This window comes from Eublepharis macularius, chromosome 5 (assembly GCF_028583425.1).
Source record: "Eublepharis macularius isolate TG4126 chromosome 5, MPM_Emac_v1.0, whole genome shotgun sequence".
NCBI lineage: Eukaryota > Metazoa > Chordata > Lepidosauria > Squamata > Eublepharidae > Eublepharis > Eublepharis macularius.
Window position 1 is genome coordinate 142,076,868 of NC_072794.1, and position 27,894 is coordinate 142,104,761.

The following is a 27,894-nucleotide window of genomic DNA, read 5'->3' on the forward strand; positions in this document are numbered from 1 at the left end:
CACATGTAAAATCAAAAAAGGTTTTCCTAGTGGAAAAATGTGGCAAATCCATACACACTGTGATTAAAGGATTGTTGTTTTCCCGTAAGCCAAAACTGCTTAGGAAATATGGTATTTCTACCTTCAATATCTTTCAGAATACATTTTCGGATTCCTTCCAGTAGCCATCTTTTAAATCTGAAACAGGATATTTAGCCACTTCTAATTTTTTGTGCTATATATTTTGTGTTCATCTTTCTGCGGCACTGGTAATAATAATTGGGGTCCAATAAAATATGCATGTGTCATGACAAATAAGCTAGGAATAGGAAGAAAGTACATTCTCTTTCTGCAGAGCTAGTAGCAGATGGTATGTAGCCATTCTTAAGTCAGCATCTGTTTGCTTCATGGCAGACAACAGAGGCAAAAATCATACATGATAACTAGACAAAAGACTTTGTAAATATTTTCAGTACCACCTGCACAGAGAAACAAAAAATTATCTGCCTTTCAACAATCCTTTTTTCTTTTTCATTTCCAAAAGCAAATATTATTCATTCAAGCAGAACTAAATAATATGATATACTGAGAGTAACTCTACATGTTTCTTCTCTGTAGAACAGCATTTTACTCCAGGGAGCACATAAGTGTTTTGCAAGACTTGCCTCACTCATGCCCATGCATTTAACACAACCACTAGAATCCTCTCAGTTTTCTAGGCATGGGAGCGGGGACTCTGCTCCTTGGAGAGAAGGGAATGGAATTGGCTTCCTTCATGTTTGAAGGATGGGAGCTTATAGAGTAGTTACCATTCAGGGTCCCCTAGTTTCTGGATCACCTTGGAACCCTACCTAGCTGGAATATATTCTGATTGGTTGCCTGTATGCAGTAGCCAGTTTGGTGTAGTGGTTAAGAGCGGCAGGACTCTAATCTGGAGAGCTGGATTTAATTCCCACCTCCTCCACTTGAAGCCATCTGGGTGACCTTGGGTCAGTCACAGTTCTTCTAGAGCTCTCTCAGCCCCAGTCACCTCACAGGGTAATTTTCATGAGGATAATGATAACACATTTCGTAAATCGCTCTGCATCATCCTGAAGGGCAGTATATAAATCCAATGTTGTTGTTGTTATTAGCTTAGTGCTGTGAACTCCAGGTAACTGAATAGCCCCAGGGAGTCCTGATACAATTGTCATAGTTACTTTAGATATAAAATTGAATTGGTTTAATTCTATTTTTCTAAAGCAGTGGATTCCACTGTAGAGAAAGGGGATGCTACTGTGCATCCATAGCCCAGGGCAGTTTTCAGTCGAGTAGCAATCTGGTTTTGTGTGATGCCATTCTTTTTCTACGAGCAGCTCAAAGTAATTTCAGGCCCTTCTCACCTTTGTTTAGCTTGCCTTTGGCTAGAAGCTATTAGCCACTAAGCGAGCTTCTTGCTGTCTGTCATGCAAAGTCCATTCCCATCTAAGGAGTGAGATTGATTAGAATTTGGGTCAGGGTCTTCAGAGCTGTGGCTCTCTAGAATCTACAAAAACACTTTCATTAAATTTGCTTTTACCATATAGCTGGTGTGGCCTCTATAACGCATGCACAGCTTGCCACACATTGAGAAGGGGCTGTCTAGCACATGGTGGGTGCTGGTGAGGGAGGAAAGGAGGGCTTGGAGGTGTTGAAATAGGGGCCGCTGCGTTGGAACAGTTTGAGAACTGATACGGTACTTATCTTTTATTCCAATGCAGCATAATTTCCCCTTGCTGCTAGGACTGTGCATGGGTGGGGAGATTCGGTATTCCGATTTGGGATACCCCCAAATCTGAAGCGGCAAGCCGCTTCAGATTCGGATTTTTGGAATCACTTCGGTATGCTCCGTGAAGATTCGGAGCATACTGAAGCGAGGGGGGAAACCCCACCATCACCACCCACCCTCCCTGGGGCAACACCTCTACCCCCCACCCCCCCAGGGAGACCCCACACCCTCCACCCAACCCTGGGGAGACCCCTCCAACCCCCACCCACTTACCTGGCGGTGGCGGCAACACAGCACCGTGGCCTGGAGCCAGCCAGCTCCTCTGCCGCCTGAGTCTGTGGGGTGGTGGGGAGCGGCAGGGCCCTTTAAACATCAACCCCGCCACCTACCTTGCCGTGGCTCTGGGCCGGCTCCTCTGCTGCTGCCGCGCCGCCGCCCAAGCCTGCGGGGTGGTGGGGAAGGCCGGAGCTGCCTCCTCCGGCCCTTCCTGCCCCTCAAATGGCTGCCACGGTGCTGGCGCGCCATGGCCATTTGAGGGGCAGGAAGGGCCGGAGGAGGCAGCTCCGGCCTTCGCTAGCACCCCGCAGGCTTGGGCGGCGGCACGGCAGCAGCAGTGGAGCCGGCCCAGAGCCACAGCAAGGTAGGTGGGGGGGGTTGATATTTAAAGGGCCCTGCTGCTTGCAAGCAGCGGCGGGGCCCTTTAAACAAGCCCCAAAGCTTACCGAAGCAACCCAAGTCGCTTCGGTAAGCTTAGCTTCGGCATTCCCGAAGTGGGGCCAGCATGCTGGCCCCACCTCGGGAATGCCAAGGCTTGCCGAATCAGGTCCGCTTCGGGTAACTTTACCCGAAGCGAAACCCGAATAGCACAGCCCTACCTGCTTCATGTTAAGTATATCTGCCTAATAGTAATAGATGCAGAAGAGTTAGCTGTGTTAGTCTGTAGCAGCAAAATCAAAAAGAGTCCAGTAGCACCTTTAAGACTAACCAACTTTATTGTAGCATAAGCTTTCAAGAATCACAGTTCTCTTCGTCAGATGCATGGAGGGCAAGAAGGAATATCTGACCAGTTTCTTCTTGCCCTCCATGCATCTGACGAAGTGCCTAATAGTATGTGTCTTAATAGTAGCAGTAAATTTTTACAGGATAAAAACAGTTCTGGTTCTCTCTCATATGACCGAAGTCATAAATATTGAAGAGTATTTGTAAAAAGTTAAACTCCAAGTTAACAGAATATAGTATTTTCAGTTTTAAAAGCTCTCAAAGCCTGAAGATACTGTTCTTTATAATTATATAGTGCAGTGCTTTATAGTACTTTTTTGCTTTTGTTACAGCCGTTTTTATACAATTAGATTCTCAACCTTGTTTTGTTTTCTTACAGATTTTCTCAAATAATTTAATATTACATGTGGTATTTATACAAGTGGATCTCCCATTTAAGGGGGAGGGGCAAAATAAAAAGAAACACTTGTAGCTGATTGTGGTTGAAGTTTTTTTGGTATTAAAGTACTGCATTTGTTTTCTGTCTTATAGTAAGTAGATTTGTTTTCCTATTTGAGATGGGTTTTGATCAATACTTCTCATTAAAAAGTCATGTTAAGATACAAGAGATTTAAAGGCCTGTGACTGAGTTAAAACTAATTATAGAGTCATAAGCGTTTGCTCCAGTGGAGGTTTGGGGAGGCTTAGTAAACAATTCAGAAATGGGTCCATGTTTCCGTATATTAGAATTTCTTAAAATTAGCAACCAGCTGTAAAATCTTCTTCTGACCTTTTTAACATTAGTATAATGTGGATAATGCTGGAAGTCTCTTAGTTTGGCACAATGAACATTTGGAAAGTCCCAGTGAGCCTCATAAGCCAGCTGCTACTTTTGCTGTCACCTCTATAAACAATTTAGGAATAATAATTAACAGTATAATTTTTAAAAAAACTATAGCCGCCTTGAACCCCTTTTTGTGGGAAAAGTTAGGGCGCAATGTTTTAATATAAATAAAATGTTCTCTGTTGCTGAAAGCCTTACCTAACAAAGGTAGTTTTGCAGATCTGCCCAAGCACCTGAGGGGATCTTAAGGCCTACTTTTTCTGTCCTAGCCCTCTGTAATGGACTTTTAGAAAACCTGAGAGAACAATAATAGACTTTTCAGTAATCTTATTTTCTCCTACCCAGTGCACAGAGCTGTCTCAAACCAGTTTATGAACTTTGGTCACCCTTTCAAAAAATCTCGGGGCTTTACATATCTTAAAAGTAGAGTCACACATTTATAACTTCTAGGCCAACCGATCAAATTGAGAAGCTCAAGAAAAAAAACTAATGTTCTCAATCTGGCCTGAATCCAACTCGGTGGTGAACGTGGATGTGCTAGCATGAACTTTGCTGTACAACTTTAGCAACTGACAGTGCAGTAGGCCTTCAGGTGGTAGCTGGAGATCTCCAGGCAACAGAGATCATTTCCCCTGAAGAAAATGGTGCCACAAAGGGTGAACTCTATGGCATTATACCCCGCTGACGCCCCTCCTCAAACCCTGCCCTCTCTGGGCTCCAACCCCCAAATCTCCAGGAATTTCTGAACCTGGACCTGGCAACCCCCCTGTAGTGCAGTCATAAACTGCACCACACCCTGCTAAATCCATTGATTTCAATGGATTTAGAGGAATATAATTCTGCTTAGAATTGCTTTGAGTTTTTTATTTCTTGTTATGTTCACCATACTGCTTGGGATGCCCCAACAGGAAAATCCTAAGCAGAGCTACAACCTAAATCCATTGAAATCAATGTGCTTAGCAGGGTGTAACTCTGTTTATCAACAAGGGTACAAGAACATTGCTGCTTGTCCATTTGCAGTAAATTTTCTTCCTTTATTTTTCCCCTCCTACTTAGAAACTGTGAAATTTGACAGAATACGTTATTTCCCCTACCAGTTTTTCTTGGGATGCTATTTAGGCAAACTTTTATTGAGATGTACCTAGGGGACTGAAGTCTCCTCATAACTTCACACCATCCATCAGTTCTGAGTGCCATCTGAGAAAAAAGGCATTTTTAGTGACTACTGTCTGCCTCTTGAGACTTGGCAGCTCCAAACACTTGAATAATATCTAGAGAGTCTTACTGAGTATGAACAGATAAAGTTCATGGGATGGATCTCTCCTTTCCACTGAAGGTGCTTATGCACACTCACATCCCAAGCAGCTGTCAAGTCTTGTTGGGGGGGGGCAGGCTAATAGGGATGGATTTGTTGTCTTGGGGAAGTTTTCAGCTTGGTAGATTCCGTCATTTATCTTTTTGAATAAAAAATGGTCCCAAATTTTAGAATACCAACTTGGAATTGTGGGTGTAGTATGTGTTTTCCATTTTAATGCTATTGCATTTTTGCTGCCATTAGAAAAATATTAATAAGATCACACCTAATTGGGAGATATCTGTATCATCCCATTGATCCAAGAATATCAGCTCAGGTTTCATTGTTATTTTATAACCAGTCATCAAAAAAATTTGATTTAAATTTTTTTCCCAAAATTCTTCTATATAATGACATTTCCACCAACAGTGTATATACGATCCTGGTTCATCACATCCTTTCTAACATAAAGGTGAGTTATGAGAATAAATAGCAGCCAGTTTTTTAGGAGTTAAGGACCATCTTGCCAAGATCTTCTTTGATTACAGCTTAATATTGACGGTTGATGAGTTTAATAATTTGGATAACCATACTTTCTCCCATTGTTCTATTGATAATGTTTTGTCACAATCTTGATGCTATTTCGATTGATAATTTAAATTATGGGGTTTAATAGTTTGTAACAAGATGTTATAAATTTTAGAGATTGCACCTTTATTTGAGGATCCTTTCCTTTCTATCAGTTATTCAAATTCACTCTGGTTTTTTCATGATCTCCTTTAAATTTATATGAGTAGCTAGATTCTTTAGTTGTGTAAGTAAGTAAACCATGGTATACTACTATGGATTTTTCATTCTAACTCTAATTTGTCAAGTAGTCCTTCTCATGAGCCAATTTCAGTTAATCGTATTATGTTATGTTCTTTCCATTGTTTGCTAAATGTAGGCAAAAGGCTCGGGGTGGGAACTAGTTCTGAAAAAGAAAAGAAGAAAATCTGGAATGTCCTGGGATAATTCTGTTCCTATAAGCATCCCACACTTTTAAAATAGCTGTGAAGAAAATATTTTGTTTAAACTTTGTGGAGCAAAAGTACTGCTTATTCCATAGTAAATCCTGAATAGATTCATTTTGTTGTGTATCTTGTATAAGGTTAATCCAATCTGCTTGTTCTTCATTTTGTATTATTGAAATTGCATTTTTTAGACGAATTGCTATTTAGTATAAGTCAGTATCCGGAAAATTAAAACCACCTTGTGTATGTTTTAACTTTAATGTCGTGAATGCAATTCTTGGATGTTTAAAGTGTATTAAAAAGAGTTTGCCATTTTTAAGTAGTTTCGGTGGAATTGATATAGGAATTGTACAAAAAAGAAAAATTAATTTTGGAAGAGAAAATGATTTAATTAGGTAGTATCTATCATACCTTGTTAGTTGTTTTGTATTCCAATGTTTAACTTTGATCTTAGTTGTAACTTTTTGTCTATATGGTTGAGCTTTAATAGTTGGTTGAGATCAGATGGTAAAAATATTCCCAGATACGATATTTGCTGCTGCCCATGTTTTCTCCCACTCTCTTCCCAAGGGTTCTCTGTCCTGTTCAGAATTCATAGGAATGTCTCTTTCACTGGGGCAAGTTTTGAGTGGCTAAGGATGAACAGGGCTTTTATTTTAGTTCTATAATTATATACTAGATGAATGTACTATATGAAATTAACACTTTTGTACTTCTGTGGTATTTGTGTTTGTTTTCCACCCCGGAATATGATCTCTGAGAGTTCCATGTAAATCACATAAATAGATGAGAGTCTAAATACTCAAGAGCCTGTATCCAAATTATGTTATGAATTCTTACTAGGTTCTCACAGTTGAGAACAGCATTTCTCTTTTTATATATAGCTTCTCATTTGACTACATTATACTGCCTTTTTCAGAAGAAGGAATCAAGAACCAACATACTGCTTTATGCATTCAGATATGTTGGTGTTTCAGTACCTTGTGGGGTTTTAAAATCTTGCCATAATAAATGGAAAGACAGTAGCAAGTGGCAAGAATGAAAACAAAGTTCAGAGCACTGTGACTTGCCAAGTCAGTGAGGGGGTCAGGATGATGAAGTTAGGAAACCTAATGAATATAACACTAGCAGCCACTGTTGACTTTTCAGATGCAGCGTCCAAGTTTTCTGGGTTCTGCTCTCTTTATCATGTATCTGGATAAAATGTAATCCTCTGCACGTGAACCAGATGCTGGCCGTACCTCTTTCAGCTCTCTAAGCACAATGTAAACTAGTGTAGTTGATCATAGTTTAAACTACCATGGAGTAGTTAATTATGAAAGTACTTCTCTCCAAAGTGTGCACACACGCGCGCGCACACACACGGTTAGTGAGATGTTATTATATAATGGGAACTTTTTACAAACTTTAAAAATGTTGGTTGTTGTGGATTTTCCGGGCTGTATAGCTGTGGTCTTGGCATTGTAGTTCCTGACATTTCACCAGCAGCTGTGACTGGCATCTTCCGAGGTGTAGCACCAAAAGACAGAGATCTCTCAGTGTCACAGAAACACTGAGAGAAACATTTAAAACATGTTTCTTCCTCACAAATGAAATGGGACTTCTCATGAGAGAGAGAGAGAGAGAGAGAAAAGCAAGGCTCAGCCAAAGTCACCTATGCTATAAGGATTATTAAGGCTGGAAATACGGTGAAGGTAGAGAATGTAAGTAGGATGAAACTAGATGTGGAGGGACTCATTTGTTCTTGGCTTTTCTAATGATTGAATAAATAAAGGCTTTCGAGAACCTCTTCGTCAGATCTGACAAAGAGAACTAGTTCTCAAAAGCTTATGTTACAAAAAAGTTGGCTAGTCTTAAAGATGCTATTGGACTCTTTACTATTTTGCGACTACAGACTAAACACGGCTAACTCCTCTGAATTAAGGACTTGTGTCCTAAATAGCCATACGAAGAAGAAAGGCCTCGAGAGTGTTGTACTCTGGCTGCTCAGTTCCAGAAGATGGTGCTGGGGGTCAGATGCTTTGAGCTACGGTATCCCACTGGTTTGTATCATGGCCTCCATGCACTTTATTATCTGCGTGAAGTCACTGATAGGCATGGGCACGAACCACAAAAAAACCAAACTGTGCAGTTCATGGTTTGTGGTATTTTCACGAACCAGTTCGTGGTTCATTGAGTTTAAATGCCCCTTTCTGGCCGCTTAGCAGCCCCAGGGAAAAGGGCATTTAAACTCCCAGATCAGCTACTTGTCGGGGAGATCCCCTACAAGCAGCTGATCATTTAAACAGGGGCTGTTTAAATGGCCGCTCCCAGCAGTGGGGATATAGCCATTTAAAGAGCGGGTGAGGCTTGACTGGCCACCCAGCCAAGCCCCACCCACAGTTTAAATGGCCATTTCTCCGCTGCTCAGAGTGGCGGGGAAATGGCCATTTAAACTGTGGGGCCGCTCTGAGTGGCGGGGAAATGGCCATTTAAACTGTGGGTGGGGCTTGGCTGGCCGGCCGAGAACTCCTAGCTGGGCAGCCAAGTCCTGCTGTTTAAATGATCAGCTGCTTGTTAGGGATCTCTCCAACAAGCAGCTGATCTGTGGGTTTAAACGCCCCTTTCCCTGCTGCTTTGGAGTGGCAGGGAAAGGGGCATTGCTGTTTTAAAACGAACTAAACGAACCAGTAGACCAGTTCGTGGAAACGAGCTTCCACGAACCACTGGTTCGCGAACCACAAATCAGGCTGGTTTGTGGGTTTTTTTGGTTCGTATTCAGGTTCGTGCCAATCTCTACTGAGAGAGGCCATCTGTCTTGGAAAGATATTCCATCAGTGTATTGGTAACACTCAGGTCTGCTTCCCTTTTACAGCTGAGTTGGTGGATGTCCTGAGCAAGTGTCTGGACTTGGTAATAGATTGGATGAGGGCCAGTAAATAGAATTCATTCTGGATAAGACTGAGGTGCTGTTGGCTAATCATGTGACTGTTGGCCATAGTGAGGATCCAGCCTCTTCTGGATGGGTTTCACTCCATCTAAAAAAGGAGGTTCATAGCTTGGGAATGCTGTTGGATCCTTGCCCAAGAGCTCAGGTCTTACCTGTCTCAAGGAGCAACTTTTAGCCAGCTCCAGCTGGTTTGCCAGCTGTGGTCCTTCCTTAAGAACCATGAATTAGTCATAGATAACCATGTGCAGTTTATAAAGACTTATCAGAAACTTCACTTTATAGAAAGGATAGCAGCTAGAGGATTTGATCTTGTGTCCTGTGGAGACCTACCTCACTAGTTTTAGAAAATATACATTGTCTAGCTGGTTCACTTCTGGGCCCAGTTCAAACTGCTGGTCAATACCTTTTTTATAAATTGGCTCAGGGGCAGAGTATTTGAAGTACTCTCTTCTCCCACATGACCCTGCCCATCAGCTAAGATCTACATCAAACAGCCTACCCAGTGTGCCCTTACCTTCAGGGAAGATGGTTAAAAATCCAGGACTTTCTTTGTTGTTGTACTTTGATTATAGATTCCCCCCCCCCAACACCTATTCCTGGTGTAAAGCTTATTTAATCTTTAGGCACACCTGGTGGGGGGTGTTTTTTTTTCCTGAGGCCTTGGTTGATATGACTATTGTTTTTTGTTGAGTGCAGCTCATTGGTCAGATTCTGTGATCCTATGAGACAGGTTCTTTCAAATTCCTCAACTACAGATTTTTACTCTGGCTCTGATTTTTTTGCTGCTCTGGGTGACTATTCCTCTTCTTCATTTTTATGCTTTTGAGTTATCATTTTACCTGTTATTTGTCTGTTGATTGTAAGTCTCTTGTGAACTGTACTGATAAGCTTGAGGTAAAAATGTTTTAAATACATAACATAGCATTGGGCCTATGGTATGTGTTAAAGATTGCACATTTATCACTGAAATACATATAGGAGAAATCTGCTAGCTTGTGAATTTTTGTGGGTGTGACTGATTAGCCACTGTGTTCCCTCACAAAAAATACAGGTAATGGTAACAATTTAGTTTGATTTTTTCCAGATTAATGCAGTTACCATAATTATTTTTCTAGACCTTGGAAACTTTATTCCACTTGACCATTAATACTAGTTGTATCCCAGCTATCGCTCCTCTGAACTGACTCTCGTCTCTTACAGTGAGCACAAAGATTCCTCGGAGAAAAAACACAAAGAGAAGGAGAAAACCAAACACAAAGATGGCAGTTCAGAAAAACACGACAAACACAAAGATAAACACAAAGATAGAGACAAGGAGAAACGAAAGGAAGAAAAGGTACAAGACGGTGGTTGGGATGTGATTGCTTTGAACTGTACTTTGTTGTGCATGAAAACCCAAGAGAGGCTTCAGATTGTGATGTTTTAAGCTGTTGTCTGCTAGTAGACTCTAATGTCTGGTTCCAACAAAAATGCCTTAGGTCAAACATGAACATAAGGACATACAGCATCAGGCAACTTTAGATGATGTAATGATGCATCTGTTTGAGTGGATGCCATAAATTTGTGTTGATTAATGTCACAATACACTTCCTAAAAAGAAAAGATGACAGGCTCAGGAAGTAGACTAGTTTCCCATGCAAGGGATAGTTTTTAGGCTCCTGGGTGTTGGATGCTGTACAGCTTGCACTGACACACACAGATTTCTTAGCCAGATTGACAGAAGATGGGCAGACAATAATTTAAAGCTTGTATGTCCCCATCTGTTCTTGTCTGGGTGAGATGCATAATCACATGGTTTTTTAAAATAATATAATGCCTTGAATACAAGATATTGCCCTGGTACATCACATAATGCTGAAAGAATTCAAAAGGAGTAGCCAGAGGTGCAGTGGCTCCTGGCACAATGCGATTTGTCACTTGAATTTAGATATTTAAAGATCTGCCTGTGTTTTTAATAGTATGCTGACCAACTATCGCTTTGTCTTTCAGAATAAATCATCTTCTGGTGAAGTAAAAATAAAGAAGGAAAAGGAAAATGGCTTTTCCAGGTATGCAGATGGGAGCTTCATGTGAAAATGGATCAGTTTGATTATTAAGTGTGTCTTGTTCAGAAAGGAGTTGAATATTTGCTTGAAGAAGAGCAAAAAGGAAGAGTCTGACTAATCATATTTCTGGGTTTGGTATGTTAATATACAGGCTATGCTCTTTGATTTCTCAAAGAACTTTAAAACTGTATTCCGACATCTAAGCTCCTCATGATTCCTTTTGGTCAAGGAAAGTAGGACTTCCCTCTCTAGGAATCCTTTGGAACTGCAGCCTGAAGAATACAAAAAACTCCTTTCTTAACAATGTCTTGCAGTAGCTGTGCATATCATACATTTCTGGTGAAATTGTCATTAGGCTTGTCTGGCCTTATGTGAACTGTATCCAGTGTTCTTTTGGGTTATGAGACCCAATGCTGAAACACAGCTGATTATAAAACCACAGGTTGTGTAGCTGCTTGACCGAGGGATATTATCTCTAGTGCTTTGAAGCAGTGCCATTCTTCCATTCTGCAAGGCATTTTTGCCTGGCTTTTCATTCTGAATTAGAAGGTGGGAAGGTGGCAAGAAGTAGCTTGTTTTGTTGCCACATTCCCAGTGGCTCATGCATTGCCATCAGATTTGATCGGATCAAGGCGTTTGCAATATAGGGAGTACTGTAGTGTTTTAGCTTTTGCTGGTCTGCTGTACTGGGATTGAAGCTGCGGCTGCATGTGCATTCTATGGAAAGCAACGTAATACAACGTGATACAAATTTATTGCAGAATTTCAGACTTTGGAGAGACCTTTTGACTGGAAACCTGCGATTAGCAAATTAACTTTTAGTGTCTGAGATGTAACCCCATGAGTGGCTTTATAAAGTAGCTTCCATCAAAATGTGTGCTTGTAATAGCATGTATCTATTCCCTGTAACTTCAGAGGTGTGTGTGCCATTGCTGCTAAGGCATTCCAGCTGTGAGAAAGCAAACAGCATCCTATTCTGCTGCATCAACACATTTACTACCTAATTTCAGATTACAAAGACTAGTGTAGTTTAGGGATCTGAGATTATTTGTAAGTGATAATACCAAAAGAATACCTATGAAGCTTCAGCTGAAATATTTGGGCTTTCATAAGTGAAATGAACATATCTGACAAAGTGGGCTGTAGTATGCAAATAGACTACAATAATGGTTAATCAAGGTGCTACAGGACTATTTTGTGTGTTTGGTGCTACAGACTGGCACAAGTGCTCCTCTGGAATTTAACTGAGATCAGTTTTGTTGAATGCTTGTGTGTGATTTCAGCAGATGAAATTGGAGGTGGAAGTGAGGGTACATGCATGTGTACGTGTGGGCACATTATTCTAACATATATCCAGGGAAGGTAGAAGTACCACCTCTTCTTAAATTATTTTGCACTCAGCACCTTCAGCTGTTACTCTAGAGACAGATGCACGTAACTTTTTTTAAAAGTTCATTTTATACAAATAATAAAAATAGGTGCATTGAAGTAACCTTTTTATATAGCTATGGATTGTGTGTGTGTGTGTGTGTGTGTGTATGCACATGCTTAAAAAGTCAGTATTTACACAATGTGTTCCTTCTTTAAAAAGTCTGTTTTCATGTATCTACTTTTCGTTTCCCTCTGGCCAGCCATGGAGTCATAAAGGGGTTTCTGTGTGGGTGGGTTTACACATGGATTAGGTTTCTAACATTTTGGATACAACTTGGGTTATATGAATACAGGCTTGGATCCAGACTAGATGTTTCTGTGCACAGAGCATGATTTCCCCATCTTTTCACTCTCATACCAGCTCAAAATGATCCCCTGAAATTGTGTTACAGTGCCCCCCCTTTCCTTCAGGAGCAGGGTTTCAGGGGGTCTTTTTGGGCTGACACAGGAAGGGAGGAGGTAGGAAAACCATGCTTCATGATAGAAACCATGTACCCTCAGAAACAGTAGTCTGGTGAATCCCCAGTGTAAAAATAAAACGGGATATATCATGCACTGTCCCAGTAACCAGTGGACAAGTATCCAAGGAGAGTAGATTTAGTAAAACAAAAACTTGAATAGTTCTGGTAACTGAAATGCTGTCACAAATTTAGAAGCATATATATCTTTGATAGCTCATATATACAAACATCTGAAGGCTTGTTAATTATTTGTAATCCAGCATTCCATTTTTTGTGATTTTTTTTCTAGTAGCTGTTTAAAGCATCTCACTTTGGGGGTGCTGGACGGAATGTGGAAGCCTAGTTGGGCAAAGAGTGTCTAGAGAGAGTTTAGAGGAAATAACTGCAGGAAGGCTGTGCGGCATTACATTTTCTGCTGGACTGAAATGACATGAATGGAATGGGATGTGTGTCAACCCAGAGATGGGAGGAGAGGGAATAAGGTCACAGTACCCAAGTTGAAGTGGAAGGAAGGGATGGGGCCTCCCGCTGAAGATTACGTATTTATAGTTTTACGTAAAATGCCTGTTCTCTGTATCTCACCTTAGTCCGCCACGTATTAAGGAAGAAATAGATGATGATGGCTACTATGCTTCTCCCAAAGAAGATTACAGGCCTCTAAAAAGACACCGAGAGGATGATGAGTGAGTAGTGTTGGGGGAAGTTGGCCTTGTAAGGAACTGGAACTTGGACTGTAGAAAGTAGCTGTGTTAGAATAATCACCTGTTATTAATCCGTTTTCTTCATTCAGTCCCTAAAAATGTTTGATAATCTAGCATCTTTGATGCTATACAAGTCAGGCAATCTTTTTTTCAAGGTTAATTAAACCTTGAAGAAAGCTTGACTTAGTTGCCATTTAAACTTCATTTTAGTTATCTTTGAAAAAGGGCAACACAACCCTTCTATATACTTGCCCTGGTTCAGTCTCATTTTTAGCATTGACCAAGTAGAGATGCTGTGTGTCAAATGCTGTCGTCTGTAGCACAGGCAAAGAATCTGCATTCGTCAACAGACACAGGAAAGTGCTTACCGTAGTTTGCAACTAGGCTTAAAAAAGCATAACTAATTCTTCAAGGCAGGCAGCAGGGTTTATAGGAAGGCTGTAACTAGGGAAAGTGAGCATTTGGTTAGGTGGGGGTGCTTTGAGAGCCGTAGACATGCTAAATCAGTAGGATGTGACATCTGCTAACAGTGCAGATGCAGCATTTCAAAAGTTCATATAGATCCAGAGCTGAAAAGAGCTTATTTTCAATTGTTTGGTTTGTTTCAGTGCTGACTATAAACCCAAGAAGATAAAAACAGAAGACATCAAAAAACCGAAGAAGAGGAAACAAGAAGAAGAAGAGGTATTGAATGTATTCTCTGGCGCAATGGGTAGGGTGATTAGATTATAATAGCAAATGTGGGTAAAGAACACTTCCTTTGCAAAGGAAATCCAATCTGGGGGTCATCTTAAACTTAAAAATGAAGCTTGTCAGATGATGGCCTTCATCTGGAGAAGTGCACACGGCAAGATACATAGCAGGGATTTTTATGGGTTCTCAGTTGCAGTTCCCTAACACAGCTTCAGAAAGAAAGAGTCGTTTAATGCAGCGCAGAGGCCCTGCTGTCAGGAAAAAGAATGTAAAAGCCACGCTGTGAGCGCAATCTCATGAGGACACACAGATAAGTGGTTGGGTCAGGGCTGATGCTTTCAAGAAGGGAATCTTCTTTCTGTTTTTCAAGCATTCACCATATACGCGTTCTGCTTCTGATGTACTTCAGTGTCTGAAAGTGCATTAGCCAACTTCAGCAGTTTATGAAACTGCTGTTTGCCCACAGGACAAATGATAAATGTGTTCATGTAATAATTGTAAGCTTTACTCTGTGGACCAAATAGCCATTTTGGAGGAGGAAATATTTGCATCAGGGGAAAAGTCACAAGGGAATTTAATTTAATTTATTATATTTATATTCCGCCCTCCCCGCTTTCGCAGGCTCAGGGCGGATAACAAAATACAAACATCACCCACCATTAAAACATTTAAAAGCATTAAATAATACATTTAAAAGCATTAAATGTTACGGTTCATACTGCACAGCGGTTCATACATGCTTCTGTGTTCACATAGGGGCAATGGTTTAACCCCCCCTCCACGGGGGGGGGGCACCGCCCAGCGTCAGCCATATGCCTGGCGGAATAACTGTGTCTTACAGGCCTGGCGAAATGCAAGTAAATCTTGCCGGGCCCTTGTCTCGCAAGACAGAGCATTCCATCAGGCCGGGGCCAGGACCGAAAAGGCCCTGGCCCTGGTCGACGCCAGGCGGGCCTCCCTAGGGCCAGGGACACTTAAAAGATGTTTTCCACCAGAGCGGAGAGTCCTCCGGGGCTCATATGGTGAGAGACGGTCCCTCAGATACGTCGGTCTCAGTCCACATGGGGCTTTGTAGGTTAACACCAAAACCTTGAACCTGATTCGGTACTCCACTTGCAGCCAATGCAGCTGGCATAGTACCGGTGTAATATGCTCCCACACCGGTGCTCCAGCAATGACCCGCGCTGCTGCATTCTGTACCAGCTGTAACCGCCGGACCAGGCCCATGGGAAGCCCAGCGTAGAGCACGTTACAGTAATCCAACCTAGAGGTGACCATTGCTTGGACCACTGTAGTCAAGTCACGGGGAGACAAATAAGGGGCAAGCTGCCTGGCCTGCCGAAGATAATAAAAGGAAGACCTGGCAACTGCAGTGATCTGGTCCTCCATCTTCAGGGAGGAATCCAGAATCACCCCCAGGCTCCTAACTCTCGGGGCCAGTGTAAGTGCTGCCCCATCAAGTGTAGGAAGCCGGGGTCCCAAAGCCATCTCCCCACGACCCACATACAGGACCTCCGTCTTCGTGGGATTCAATTTCAGCCGACTTTGTCTCAACCAACCAGCCACAGCCTCAAAAGCACGCTCCAGGGCATCAGGGGCCGATCCAGGCCGCCCGTCCAACAACAGATAAAGCTGGGTGTCATCCGCGTATTGGTGACACCCAAGCCCGAAACTCCGCACCAGCCGGGCGAGGGGGCGCATATAGATATTAAATAATAATGGAGAGAGTATCACTCCCTGTGGCACACCACATACCAGTGGCCTACGAGATGACACTCTCTCCCCAAGCGCCACCCTCTGTCCCCGATCATGGAGAAAGGAGACCAGCCACTGCAGTGCTGTCCCCTGAGTCCCCACATCGGCAAGGCGGTGGGTCAAAAGCTCATGATCGACTGTACCAAACGCTGCTGACAGATCCAGTAAAATCAGCAGTGCTTATCCGCCCTGATCCAGATGTCTGCGGAGATCGTCTGTGAGGGCAACCAGCAATGTTGAAGAAGTAAATAGTATCACCTCTCACTACAATGCTTCTCCAATTAGAATCCCTATCACCAATATTCACCATCTTTGAAAAAGCATAAGAAATATGAGCATAGATCTGTTCTCTCATTTGTATGCACCCTGGCTGCAGCTTGTTTTTGGACCCATTTCAGCTAACAAATATTTGTAATAAATTTTTGTTCTGCATATGCTTCTCCTTGCCACTTTTTTATATACTTGGCTTTGTCCATTTGTCTGGGCTGATCCTTTCCCATTGATACACGTGAAGAACATTCCTGTTCTGAAACATTTCTCGCCATCTGCTTAGCTTGCGGATGTCTCACATTTTAGAGGCAGGAATCAGATTTTAATTGGAACCATATTGATAAGATCATATCAGCTACATAGCTTATCAAGGTGCTCAAACCTATCCTGTTTCATGTGAAAAGAAGATTATTTTGCACTACAGTAAGCTCTGTATACTAGTAGGCAAGCACACCATCCTGCTGTGGGTAAAAATTGATAAAATGCTTGAGAAGCTTTGTGTGTAATAGGATGCCAAATGGTACTTATATCATTTGTTTTGAACGTGAGGATGTCTTTTTATAAACTGTATTCCCTCCCTCGTATCTCTCTTGCAGGACAGCAAACCCAAAAAAATAAAGAGTAAAGATAAGAAGGCTCCTGAAAGAGATATGAAGAAAAAGAAAACAAAAAAAGAAGAGGAGCAGAAATGGAAATGGTAACATCCACATATGTGATATTTCATCTAATGGCCAGCTGTTTTCCCTTGCATCTGAATCATCTAACCTGTTGATATAGAACAGTTTCCAATTGCACACTTAAACTACACTCTGATTTTTTTCTCTCTCCCCTCCCTCCATAAAAATCTGGGCATAGTTTCCAACTGTGAATTTCTCCTTTGTCTCCATAGAGCTCATTGCTGAGGGGGGATTTGCTGCTTTATATCCCAGACTCATGTCTTTGCCCTGCTCTACCCCATTATTGTGCTTTGATTCACCCTGAAACGTATTGCCCGTTAGAATCCAGGCAGCGCTGAGTGTTTCATGGCTCAGTGGCAGAGCATTTCCTTGGCATGCAAGAAGTCCACCATCTCCAGTTGTAGGTCAAATGAAAGATCTCTACCTGAGACCCTGAAGAGCCACTGCCAGTTTGAGTAAGCAGTACTGACTTTGATGGACTGATGGTCTGATTCAGTATAAAGCACCTTCATGTGCTCATTTACACGGATGGTCTTTTTGCTGTCTCTGCTCTGATTGTAATTCCTTCTTCGGGCTATGGGGTAAAAGTAGAAGTGTGCGATCCAGGATTTGTGAACTGGTTAGATAGCCAGATTTATGCCAATCTGACATAATCTGGTTTTGCCAGATCATATGGAGAATCCCAGATCGAATTCAGGAAGCTGGACTCTGATGGGCTGGATTATTCAGCCACAGGCATCCACGGCAGAGGTGGAGCAGCAGTGAGTGAGAGGGCAGTGATGTGACGTGGAGACAAGCTCCACGCTGTGGTAGAAGAGCAGCGTGAGGCTGGTGGGTGGACAGGAGGCAGCAGGCAGAGTAGATTCTAATTCCATTCCACCCCTCCACTCCCGCCTGAGCTCCAAAAGAGCCCTGAAAGCTGCAAAAAGCAGGCAGCTGCAGCAGAGGCAGATGAGCAGCCAGTGAGTGAGAGGGCAGCAACACAAAGTGGAGGCAAGCTCTGTGCCATGACAGGAGAGTGGTATGAGGTCCTTGGGAGGGACAGGAGGCAGCAAGCAGAGTGGATTCCAATCCCATCCCACCCCTTTACCCTCACCTGAGCTCCAGAAGTGCCCTTCAGGCCATTGGTGGCTGCTGCCTTTTAAACTCCATTGCTCTGATGAGCCTCACCTCTTTCTCTTGCTTCAGTTTGGGATTCTCTGGTTTGACATTGCAGTTCTCTAGTTTGACTTTATTTTCCTTGCTGTAGTTTGGTTCTGTTGGGCTTTGTCAGTTCAGCTTGCATTGAGAGTGTGACTAACATTTGGGACTGCTTTTGGCCAGAGGTTGCCTTTGCTTAAGGTTTTCCTTTGCCTGGAAAGAGTAGGTTCCCTGCAACTTTGATGGAGTTTGCTTGAAAAATGCCCCCACAGCCCCCGAGAGAGTATTCCTCATAGGGAATAATGGCTGGATCAATTCAGGTTTCTCTAACCTAGCTGCTGCCTCCATGCTTCAACAGTGGTTGCTGGAAACTGAGTGTCTGTATAGCCTTGACTTCATTTTTGGTGTACACTTAAAAATGTAAGTAATTTTTCTTGCAAACAGTTGTATTCCACGGATTCACATCTTAGGAGCCATGATGGTCTGTGGCTAGGCTCCCTGTTGAGTGGAGGTTTGCTGCTGCTTCATGAATCGTGGCCCCTAATTGCCCCTTTCATCATTGATCTTTTTATTGTTTTTAAAATACAGTCTTTCTAGTCAAGTTCATAACTGTGTGTTTGCAGTTTCTTGTTTCTCTCTTTATCAGACTGCGCTGTGTGTAGAATAATTTGAACTCTTTCATTTTTAATGGGCTTTGGGGATGTACAAACTAGTGAGTTAGGAAGAGATCTGAGCTGAAATCTTTCACTGTCTTTCTTGCATCTGAGTCATTTTCTAGAATTACATTATCACAATCCCTTTGTCATAACCATTTTGAGCGTTAGCCAACCTTTGTTAGATGGCTCTGGCATTGTCTGTCTTATTCTTCTCCTTTCTTTCCTGGGTTTGGCAGTCAGGCTCCCGCTAGCTCTGCCAGATCTCTGAAAGCCATGCTGACTGGCTAATAAAGCTGTACATTCAGAGGTGTGTTTTTGCTAAGCTCCGCAGTTGTTTAGATTGCCTCCCTGCTGATGTTTCCTGGGCCCATCTGCAACTGCCGTTAATGAAAAGTGCTTGTTCCTGCCTCACTTCTCAAGGCTGAGCTTTTCTGAGTGGTAGCATTCCAATCATCACCTTCTAGTGCTGTTTCACACGCTTGAGTTTTAAAGAAACATTGTAAAACAGAATGGGCACAGGTCAAAATGGAGCACTTTCGTGTTCCATTAATTTCAGTGGTAGAGCATTAAGCACGTGCTGAACTTTCTTACTGAGATCAACAGAACTAAACATGCTGAATTTGGCTGGATCATGCGTTAATATGTGTCAGCAGTGTCCATTTACCATTGCATATATCTTATTGATACATTAGTCAGGAAGCTGGGCTTGGATACTGCTTCCAATCACAGGTATTTGAATGAGGTTGTCACTGAAATGTGTCTGCCAAGGGCTGTTTCTGCATGAAAGCATGAGTGGAGAGAGACCTGAACCTTCCTTCTTAAAGACGAGTTCTTCTATAGCATAATCCACACAGCATCTGGCTCTGTCTGTACTGCATCCCCCAGCAGTTGTCTGAGTGAAGAAGATCTGAGTGCTTGCTCTATTTAAGACAGTGATTTGAATTTCAGGCTGGCTCATGCCCAGCTCTGTTATCCTCATGTTGGGAGTGCTTTCTCAACGGCTTTTTGTCATTATAGCTCCCGTATCAGTATTCCAAATACAGGAGCTGCTCTAATGAACTGTGACCCTGTTTTCAGATTACAGCTGCAGGAACTCAGCCTGCGCTCCCAGATTTATTCCCAGAATGTGCCTGTAGTTGTCCAACTGGTAATACCACCTCCATGCGAACGTGACTGGTTGGAAGCCCAAGATGCGGTAGTGGCATTGAGGATAGAGGGACCATGGTGTGGCAGACAGGCCTGGCTCCAGTGCTGCCTTTCCTGAGTGACAGCCAATGGGAGCTCGTGGAATGCTGCGCCAATAAGAGTTACTGTCTGTTGGAGAGAGAGAAGACTTTTGGGGGGTAGCTGAAAAAGAAGGGTTTTGACTCTGCTGAGGAGATGCAGCAAAGATATTGCTAGCTGATTACAGACCTGTTCTGTTACATTGAAACATTCTCTGTTTACTTCAGATTTGTTTGTTAGGTTAAAATCCGTTCACCCCTATGTTCCATCTTGTAAATAAAGTTTGTTTTGTTTTGTTTAATCCTGGCTGTCTTGAAATCGTTGGCTGAGGGAAATATCTCACACAAAGGCCTCAAATGCTCTTGTCATGTTAAATGTGCCAAAAAATTTAAATGGTGGCAGCATATATATGGGGAAAGTAACCTGTAATAGCCCTGAACTGTAGCTGGGTGAGAGGAGGTAAATACAGGGAACAGGCTGCCTGTCTTGTAGAGCCTCTGGAAGAGTCGAGAGGGGACCCTGTGAGGACCTGGATCAGGGCTTTCTGCCTGCTATAGTGGAGGCTAGACAGGTGGTGTGTGGTGGACTTCCAGCCTTTACCTGCCTGAGAGGCCCCAAACTAGTGAAGGGATGTTTAGGGAAGGTGGCAAGGGGTGTGAGAGGGGGTCCCGCCATATACAGCTTTGTTGAAACAGTTTGTTTGGGGGTAAAGGATTGAGTTTTAGAAGAGAAATGCCAGCCCCTGCAGTGCAAGTGAGAGAAAGCAAGCAGTTTTCTTAGCAACAGCTCTAATATTAGGTCTGATGTCTTTTTTTCCTGCCGTCAGACTGGAATGGCATAGCTGAGGAAGGAGGATGCTGGCAAATCTAGAGAAAGGCCTAAAGTTTGGTGCTTGACCATTGAGTCGCTTATCCTCTGACTTAATTTTGCCATTTCTAAAATAGGACTCTGAGTGGCATTCTGAGCTACTTCCAATATTCCCTTTTTATCCCTCCGGATCTGTTGGTATCATTTTCAGATGGTCATACCTGTTGGAGCCACTTCTCACATCCTGTGGTAGATGCAGGTACATGTTCAAAATGCCCGTAATACCTTTTCCCCCTCTAATGTCTGAAGTAGCTAAACACCCCGCCCCCAAACGTGTATACCATAGGCTGAGGCTTGGGGGCCAAACATGGCTCCCTGTTATGAGTCTGCAGTGGCGGGGACAGAGTAATGGTATCTTTTTCCATGTTTATTTGCTTATATTGTATCATGTGAACCCCACCCCACCCAGTCACCCTTAAATTATACATTCTGATAAAACCTGCAAGCCCAATGAGGGTGGAACAGACATAGCTATTGCACCATATGTCGGGGAACACCTGTATTAAGGCTTAACCAAAGTTTTTCTGCAATTGTAAGGGTTAGAAACTCTGTATTACAGTTAATAATTGAAACAGAAACCTTCACGATAGGCACAGATTTTATATTAATGTGGAAAAGTACCATTCTGTGGTCCCATTAGAGACATGTAGAATGTTAGACAACTACAGCAAGCATTCCCTTCATTCCAAATGCAAGTGAGCCTGGCTCTGTCAGTGCTATCCTAACTTTGCTCTGTAGCCTGTCTTTGTTTAGGAAGAGAATCTTAACTGGAATTTACATTACAGATGTCATTTATACTGTTTAGGAAACCAGGACATCATTCTACTAGTGGGAGAGCCTTCCTCTGACTCACAGTGCCTTTGACTAGCAGAACTCAGCCCGTCAACTGGAGCAAGGCCTCTTGCTTTAGTGGAAGGCTCTGCTGTCAGTGGAACAGAGTCACAGGGTCCAAGCCATCAGCTGCTCTAAATTTTGACCGAGGTGTTATGCGATAATGAAAATAAAATATTAAATATCAAACTTTTTTCCCAGGTGTCATTGGTGAAGTCTGCCATGTTTTGTCTAGCTTTAGTGATTGTGAGGACGTCAGAAGTATTGGCATATTCTAGGCATGGATGTAATTGAGTTACTCAACCACTTGGATGTCTGGATTAAAAAAATAAATGGAATGAATGCCCTAAAACTGTAACTGTTGCATCATTTTTCAATTAACTATTAATTTCTGATTACAAACAACTATAGGAACCCATTGGAGGTTGCTGGATTTGATTAATTTTGAAAATCAGATGAGAGCACCAGACCTGATTCTTTGTAGGGCTTACATCCACATGATGACAGTTAAATAGGCTTGCACTTTCATTTCCCTCTATCTTTTTAAAGGTGGGAGGAAGAACGCTATCCTGAAGGTATTAAGTGGAAGTTCTTGGAGCACAAAGGTCCTGTGTTTGCACCACCGTATGAACCTTTGCCTGAAAATGTCAAATTCTACTATGATGGTAAGCTATTAAAGAATAATTCTTAGTGGAAGAATAGATAGATAGATACCTTTCAGTATGATCCTAAGTGGAGTTGCACCCTTCTAACCCCAGAGACCTCCGTAGACTTAGAGCGGTGTAATGCTGCTTAGGATTGTACTGCTTTATAATTAATAAAAGCAAAGAAGTTTCTGGTGAGGCCTTTACATAGTTGTGGCATGCATTTTCAAAGGCAAACACCTACTTCATTAGTTGTGTCTGTAATACACCACAAAACCGGCAGCTGCAACAAGATTAACTTTGCTACTCTTTTAGAGTTTATAATTAAGGCCTCACTGTGTAAACAGAGAAGTTGGAGTAGTGATAGCAGGTGTGTGCGTGCATGCTTTGCTTTATAGCCACATAGAAGAAGCATAGTGATGGGAATCCACAATTCCATGGTGCTCAGGGCAGGAGGTAAACCTCCATAAAGTAGCTTTACAAATCAGCATGCTCAATACTGATATTTTTGTATCAGGGCTCCAAGGTTGTGGATGATAGTGAGGTGCAGGCTGATCCACTATCAGTCTTTCCCATCGGTACACCTACATTTCTGAATCCCTTTCATTCTTCTAGCACTACCAAGAAAGTCAGTTGTGCATTTGACTGGCAGCACTTAAAATGATAGCTAAGCCCACCGTTAGTCATCAGTTACTGTTATGCTCAGATGTACACCACGTTCAAGGCCTAGTTACCACTTTTCAGTGCAGTTTCCTGTCTACACACCTATGCTATGATAGCATAGTCAGTTTCTAGCAGGGCATTTAAGCTTGTCCCAGAACTTACCTGGCTTCATATGTGTGCACTGTGATTTTCTTAGAATGTATAATTTAGACCAACTCTTTTAAAGTTCGGTAAGTGTGTCTGTCTAAAGATGGCTACTTTTCCAGGAATTTGTACTTCAGACCAAAAAGGACAATTAAGCCTCTAGTTATGGTGTAGGGACTGTGAATTAGCAAAAAAAGAGCCTTGGAAAAGAGTATGGGAGTGGGGCTGCCTGGAACGATCTTGCTGTAATAAGCATATTGATGCTCAGCATTGGCATGGGAATGGAAATCATTCTTTCCCCCAGCTGGGCAGGCAGCAGTTCTGCATAAAAACGACCCTTATGTTCTAGTTACCTCTGTCTAGGATACTTGAATGGGGCAACTAGATAGGCAATGGGGGGGGATTCAGAGGAAGGGGAAAGCAGTTGTTGGAAGCCCTTTCATACTGGCAATACATTGGTTTCCAGAAGTGGTTTCATCATGAGTTGGTATAGGGTTGAGTATATCAGCGACCTAGTGGTTCCCTGGTTCCACTTATCATGCACTAGACATCAGGTGCAAGAGGTCCCAGTGTGCAAGTCTGCTTAATTCTCCACATCTTTCACGTTCCCAAGACAAAGCCATTCAGGTTACAAACCCCATTCAGGACTTCAGATCCCCTTTTCCTCTGGCCTAGGATGTAATTGCCCTTTAGCTATGACTGGTACGGAGATAAGGTGCAATTTGTTGATGTATTTAAAATATTTGTATCCTGCCATATCAGCTTAAATTCATAGTGGCTAACAAAGCAACAAGAAGTAGTGCAGTTGTTCAGAGTTGGTCACTCAGTGGTGCTTACCTAAATGTTCAGCAGCAGTAGCAGCAAGAGCGAAAGTTACAGATTTTCTTAGGAAACTATTTGGGAAGAGTTGCTGAAATTCCATTCCTAACACTGGTAGAATTAATTTAGAACCACTGTTTTCATCCCTTTCATTTTTACTGATATATAAGGAGCCCTGTGGCACAGAGTGGTAAGCTGCAGTACTGCAGCCCAAGCTCTGCTCATGACCTGAGTTCGATCCTGGCAGAAGCCGGGTTCAGGTAGCCAGCTCAAGGTTTACTCAGCCTTCCATCCTTCCGAGGTCAGTAAAATGAGTACCCAGTTTCCTGGGGGTAAAGTGTAGATGACTGGGGAAGGCAATGGTAAACCACCCTGTAAAACGTCTGCCAAGAAAATGTCGTGATGCGACATCCCCCATGGGTCAAGTAATGACTCGATGCTTGCACAGGGGACTAACTTTACCCTTTATATGGAGAGAGAGAAACAGCAGGGATGCTTTAGCTGAAAGCACTCTTCATTCTGACCAAAATCTGAACTCCATGCTGTTGCACCATCCAATGAGGTAGGAGAGATGTGTGTGTGGAACTGGGCTTCAGCAAGTGCAGCTGATACACATGCAGGCACTCCTTACAGAGCGCACCAAGCTCCTGTGTAATAAACTACATTCATCAGTTGATGGAGGTGCCTCCAGTATCCTTATCCAGGACCCCAGTACTTGTCCAGAGGTAGATAGGATGTGGTTTCTAATACTGACATTCACCAGTCTGCTGTCTCTGCCACAGACCAAAGGCCAGTTCATAGATGACCTTAAAGTGTCTTGTCAGTACTGTTTCTGCCCTTGGCTGGTTCCTGGCTTCAGAAAAGAGACTTTCAATAACAGACTCTTCTTGTGTAATTTGGCTTTCCCCCGCCCTCCCCGTGGCTTACCTATTTCTGCCTCATCAGATCACCATAGTGACTATCTGAGCTGTTGCTAGCAAAAAGGAAAGAAAATTCTCTTGAAGCATAAGAGTCTCTCAAATTAAGGATGAGATCGCTATTTATTCCATTTATTTTCAAATAAAATAGTCCATAGAGCACAAAGTCTTGTTAGACTTCTGGCTCACACCCTTGAGAATTCCAGCCTTATTGCTGCAGCCCTGCTACTTTCTGTTCCTTAAAACTTGAAGCAAAACACTTGAACTGTTAGCCCAAGTAGGCTGGGGCTAAAGAATCATCCAAACAAGCAGACAACTAATTCAAATGACCTCTAGCTCCAAGTCTATCAAACTACCCAGGATTTGTTGCACTATGACTTTGTTACCTCTATACCATAAGACTCACCTAACCCCACACTTCTTAGAATCTGATCACTTGGTGTACTTATAATGTTGCTATAACTTCTGTTTTAGTACTGCTTTGCATATTTGAGTGGTGACTTTATGAATTGGGCAGATACTGATTACGCATGGTAGGCCTCTTGGAAGAGAACTATTCCAGTGTAAGCAGTGGCAAGAATTTGTCACAAGAGATCATTGTTCTAAAATGCTGCCACTTATTTAAAAGGGCATTGATAAATATAATATTTATCCCTCTTTGCCATACCTTTGAAATGCTGGCAAAAGCCTTCTCTGGCTGCACTGAGGAGTGAAGGCTGGTGTAGCACTGTGTTAGGCACACTTTGGGGTTGGAAAAGGAGGCACTGGGTCTGCAGAACAGTGATGCAGCAGCTGTTCCCCCTCCCCCTCAGCTGTCGGAAAAGCTGCTTTTCCACACAGCTAATTGTTTCATACTGAGCCTTCATTATGCTGCCTCCGTCAAGGGGAAATAGGACATGATCTCTGGAAGATTGCTCAGGCAGCCTTTTGCTTCTTGACTTGGTTGAATTAGAAGTATCCATATACCACCATGTGTCACAAAACTGCCTCGATAGGAGTACATCTGGTGCTAGTTCTCTGAAGTACAAGAACAGAGAAACAAGGGGTTACAGGAAGATACAATGTGATGATGGGCGTGCTTGTATTTAATTTTTTCATCTACTGCTCAATCCATGCCATTCCCTCGTGCTTGCTGCTTTTACATACAGTGGAGTCCACCCCAAAGGTCTCAGGTCTGGCCAGTTTTGTGATGTGTAAACATGATCCTAAAGTCTCCTTTCTCTGGAGCAGTTTCATTATTGACCCTCTTCAGAAGGGCAAAAATCAGCCTGTACATAAGGCCTTAGAGATGTACCTTAGTGTGCATCTGCAGTGGTTAATGTGAGAGGTGTTAAATGCATACAGTGAAAGAGCCAAAGGCTTCTGTAGTCTGCTGGCCTTGTTGAAATAGGTGAAGTACAGGGGTGGAATGGTCCTTGCCTGTTGAGTGTGGATCTTCTCTGACCTGGCCATGTAGAGTTTGCCACTTGCGAGCCAGAGGTCTCTTTCCAATCTTAATGCACTGACATGGTCCAGTGCCCTCCTAAGGAGCAAAAAGATATATTCTCATTAAAGAAAAATCATTTTAAAAAAGCATCATTTTTATACTGCCCATTTAGCTGTTGTAAACATGCTATATTAGGCTAGGCATATTGAATTGTACTGAAATTTTGGATCCATGTGGCCTCCTCTTTTGAGCCCTGCCTAGCTTTGAAACTCAGGATATGCAACAACTTGTTTGTAGGGCCATTATTCTAGCTGTGTATTGTATATCCACAGAGGGCCAACGCTGGGTAGGGATGTTCCTGGATCCTTTCACTCTGAGGTAAGAGTAGCAGACTGCCTGAGGGGTTGAACGTATGTAGGATGCTGTCACTTTAATCCCCCTCTCTGCTCATCAGTTGCACTTTTCGTTGCAGGTAAAGTCATGAAGCTGAGTCCCAAAGCAGAAGAAGTTGCCACATTCTTTGCAAAAATGCTTGATCATGAATACACTACAAAGGACATCTTCAGGAAAAACTTCTTTAAAGACTGGCGAAAGGTATAGCATCATGTAAGGGTAGGGGTTGCTTTAGGGTTAAAGCATCCTCACAGTTTGCCACTTGCCTGGTCACCTGTAGTGAGTAACTGTTGCTTCTAGGGGAATAGCAGATGCCTTGTTGCTCTTGCTGTCTCATTGAATCATTGGGGTGCTGCATTAAACATTCTGCTTTCAAAGGATTCTCTTTGCCTCACTGGAGCAAGGGCTTGCTTACGTTTCCCTGTCTGGTTTCTCAGCAGCCATCTCTTCTTATCAGCTATCAAACACAAATTGTGCAGGCTTGTAATTGTCAAGGAAGAAGAGAAAGTGATTTGGGAGGGATGGAGACAGCATGCTATAAACAGTTTGGTTAAGAGAATGGGAAGGGGAGAACGTGTGAAGAAGCTACAGGCATCTCTATCAGTTGCACAGAGGACAGAAGCAGATAGAAAGTTAAGGCAGTGCAAGGGAGACAAAAGCTCCAAGTAGTTTTTATAATTTGAGTCTGGGTGCTGGAGTTTTCAATATCCCTACTCCATGTGATGATTAGAAAATGGATTTTTGTTCATATTTGATTTTTAAATGTTTGTGTGTTTGTAGTTTTTGAAGTAGATTGCTCAACTCCATTTCTGTTCTGAATAAAAAGTTTGTGCCTCTCAGTGTTGTATCTTTTAAGCACAAAGGTTTGAGACACTTAAGAATAACTTCTTTAAATCTTGAAAATTAACCCAGGGTTTGGGGAGACAAGTACAGTTGAATTAAAATTTAAATGAGCAAAGTGGATACATCTAATATAGTACCCATTGTTGCGTTCCAAAGCTGAGAAGTGTATTGAAGGCTGACAGTTATGTGAGACAATAGGCTCTTCTGTTGAATTAACCAGCAATATCCTATTTTGCCTAACAGTTTCATAATTAGATGGTCTTACTTTTTCTTAAGCCCACCTTAAGGTTTTTTGATCTGTGGTCCTAGAACAAGCTGTGAAACTTGTATGTCTCTGTCATAGATGTGCATTGCTTGAACTCTCTGGACCAAGCCAGAATGGTGTGGTGTTTAGATTGTCAGACTAGGACCTAGAAGACCCAAGTTTAAGTCCCCACTCTGCTGTGGAAGCTTGCTGGGTGACCTTGGGCCAGTCCCACACACTCAGCCTAATATATCTCACAGGGTAAA

The 27,894-nt window shown here is 42.6% G+C and overlaps 1 protein-coding gene across 1 annotated transcript in view; it reads left to right on the plus strand.

Annotated features, from left to right (window-relative positions):
- Nucleotides 1-27,894, plus strand: part of TOP1 (DNA topoisomerase I) — a 102,333-nt gene that overhangs the window by 56,499 nt on the left and 17,940 nt on the right. The window contains exons 4-10 of the mRNA XM_054981215.1: nt 9,985-10,120; nt 10,774-10,832; nt 13,309-13,404; nt 14,031-14,106; nt 16,737-16,837; nt 22,085-22,200; nt 26,621-26,742. Coding sequence (XP_054837190.1) covers nt 9,985-10,120; nt 10,774-10,832; nt 13,309-13,404; nt 14,031-14,106; nt 16,737-16,837; nt 22,085-22,200; nt 26,621-26,742 — 706 coding nt within the window. The remainder of the gene's footprint in view (nt 1-9,984; nt 10,121-10,773; nt 10,833-13,308; nt 13,405-14,030; nt 14,107-16,736; nt 16,838-22,084; nt 22,201-26,620; nt 26,743-27,894) is intronic.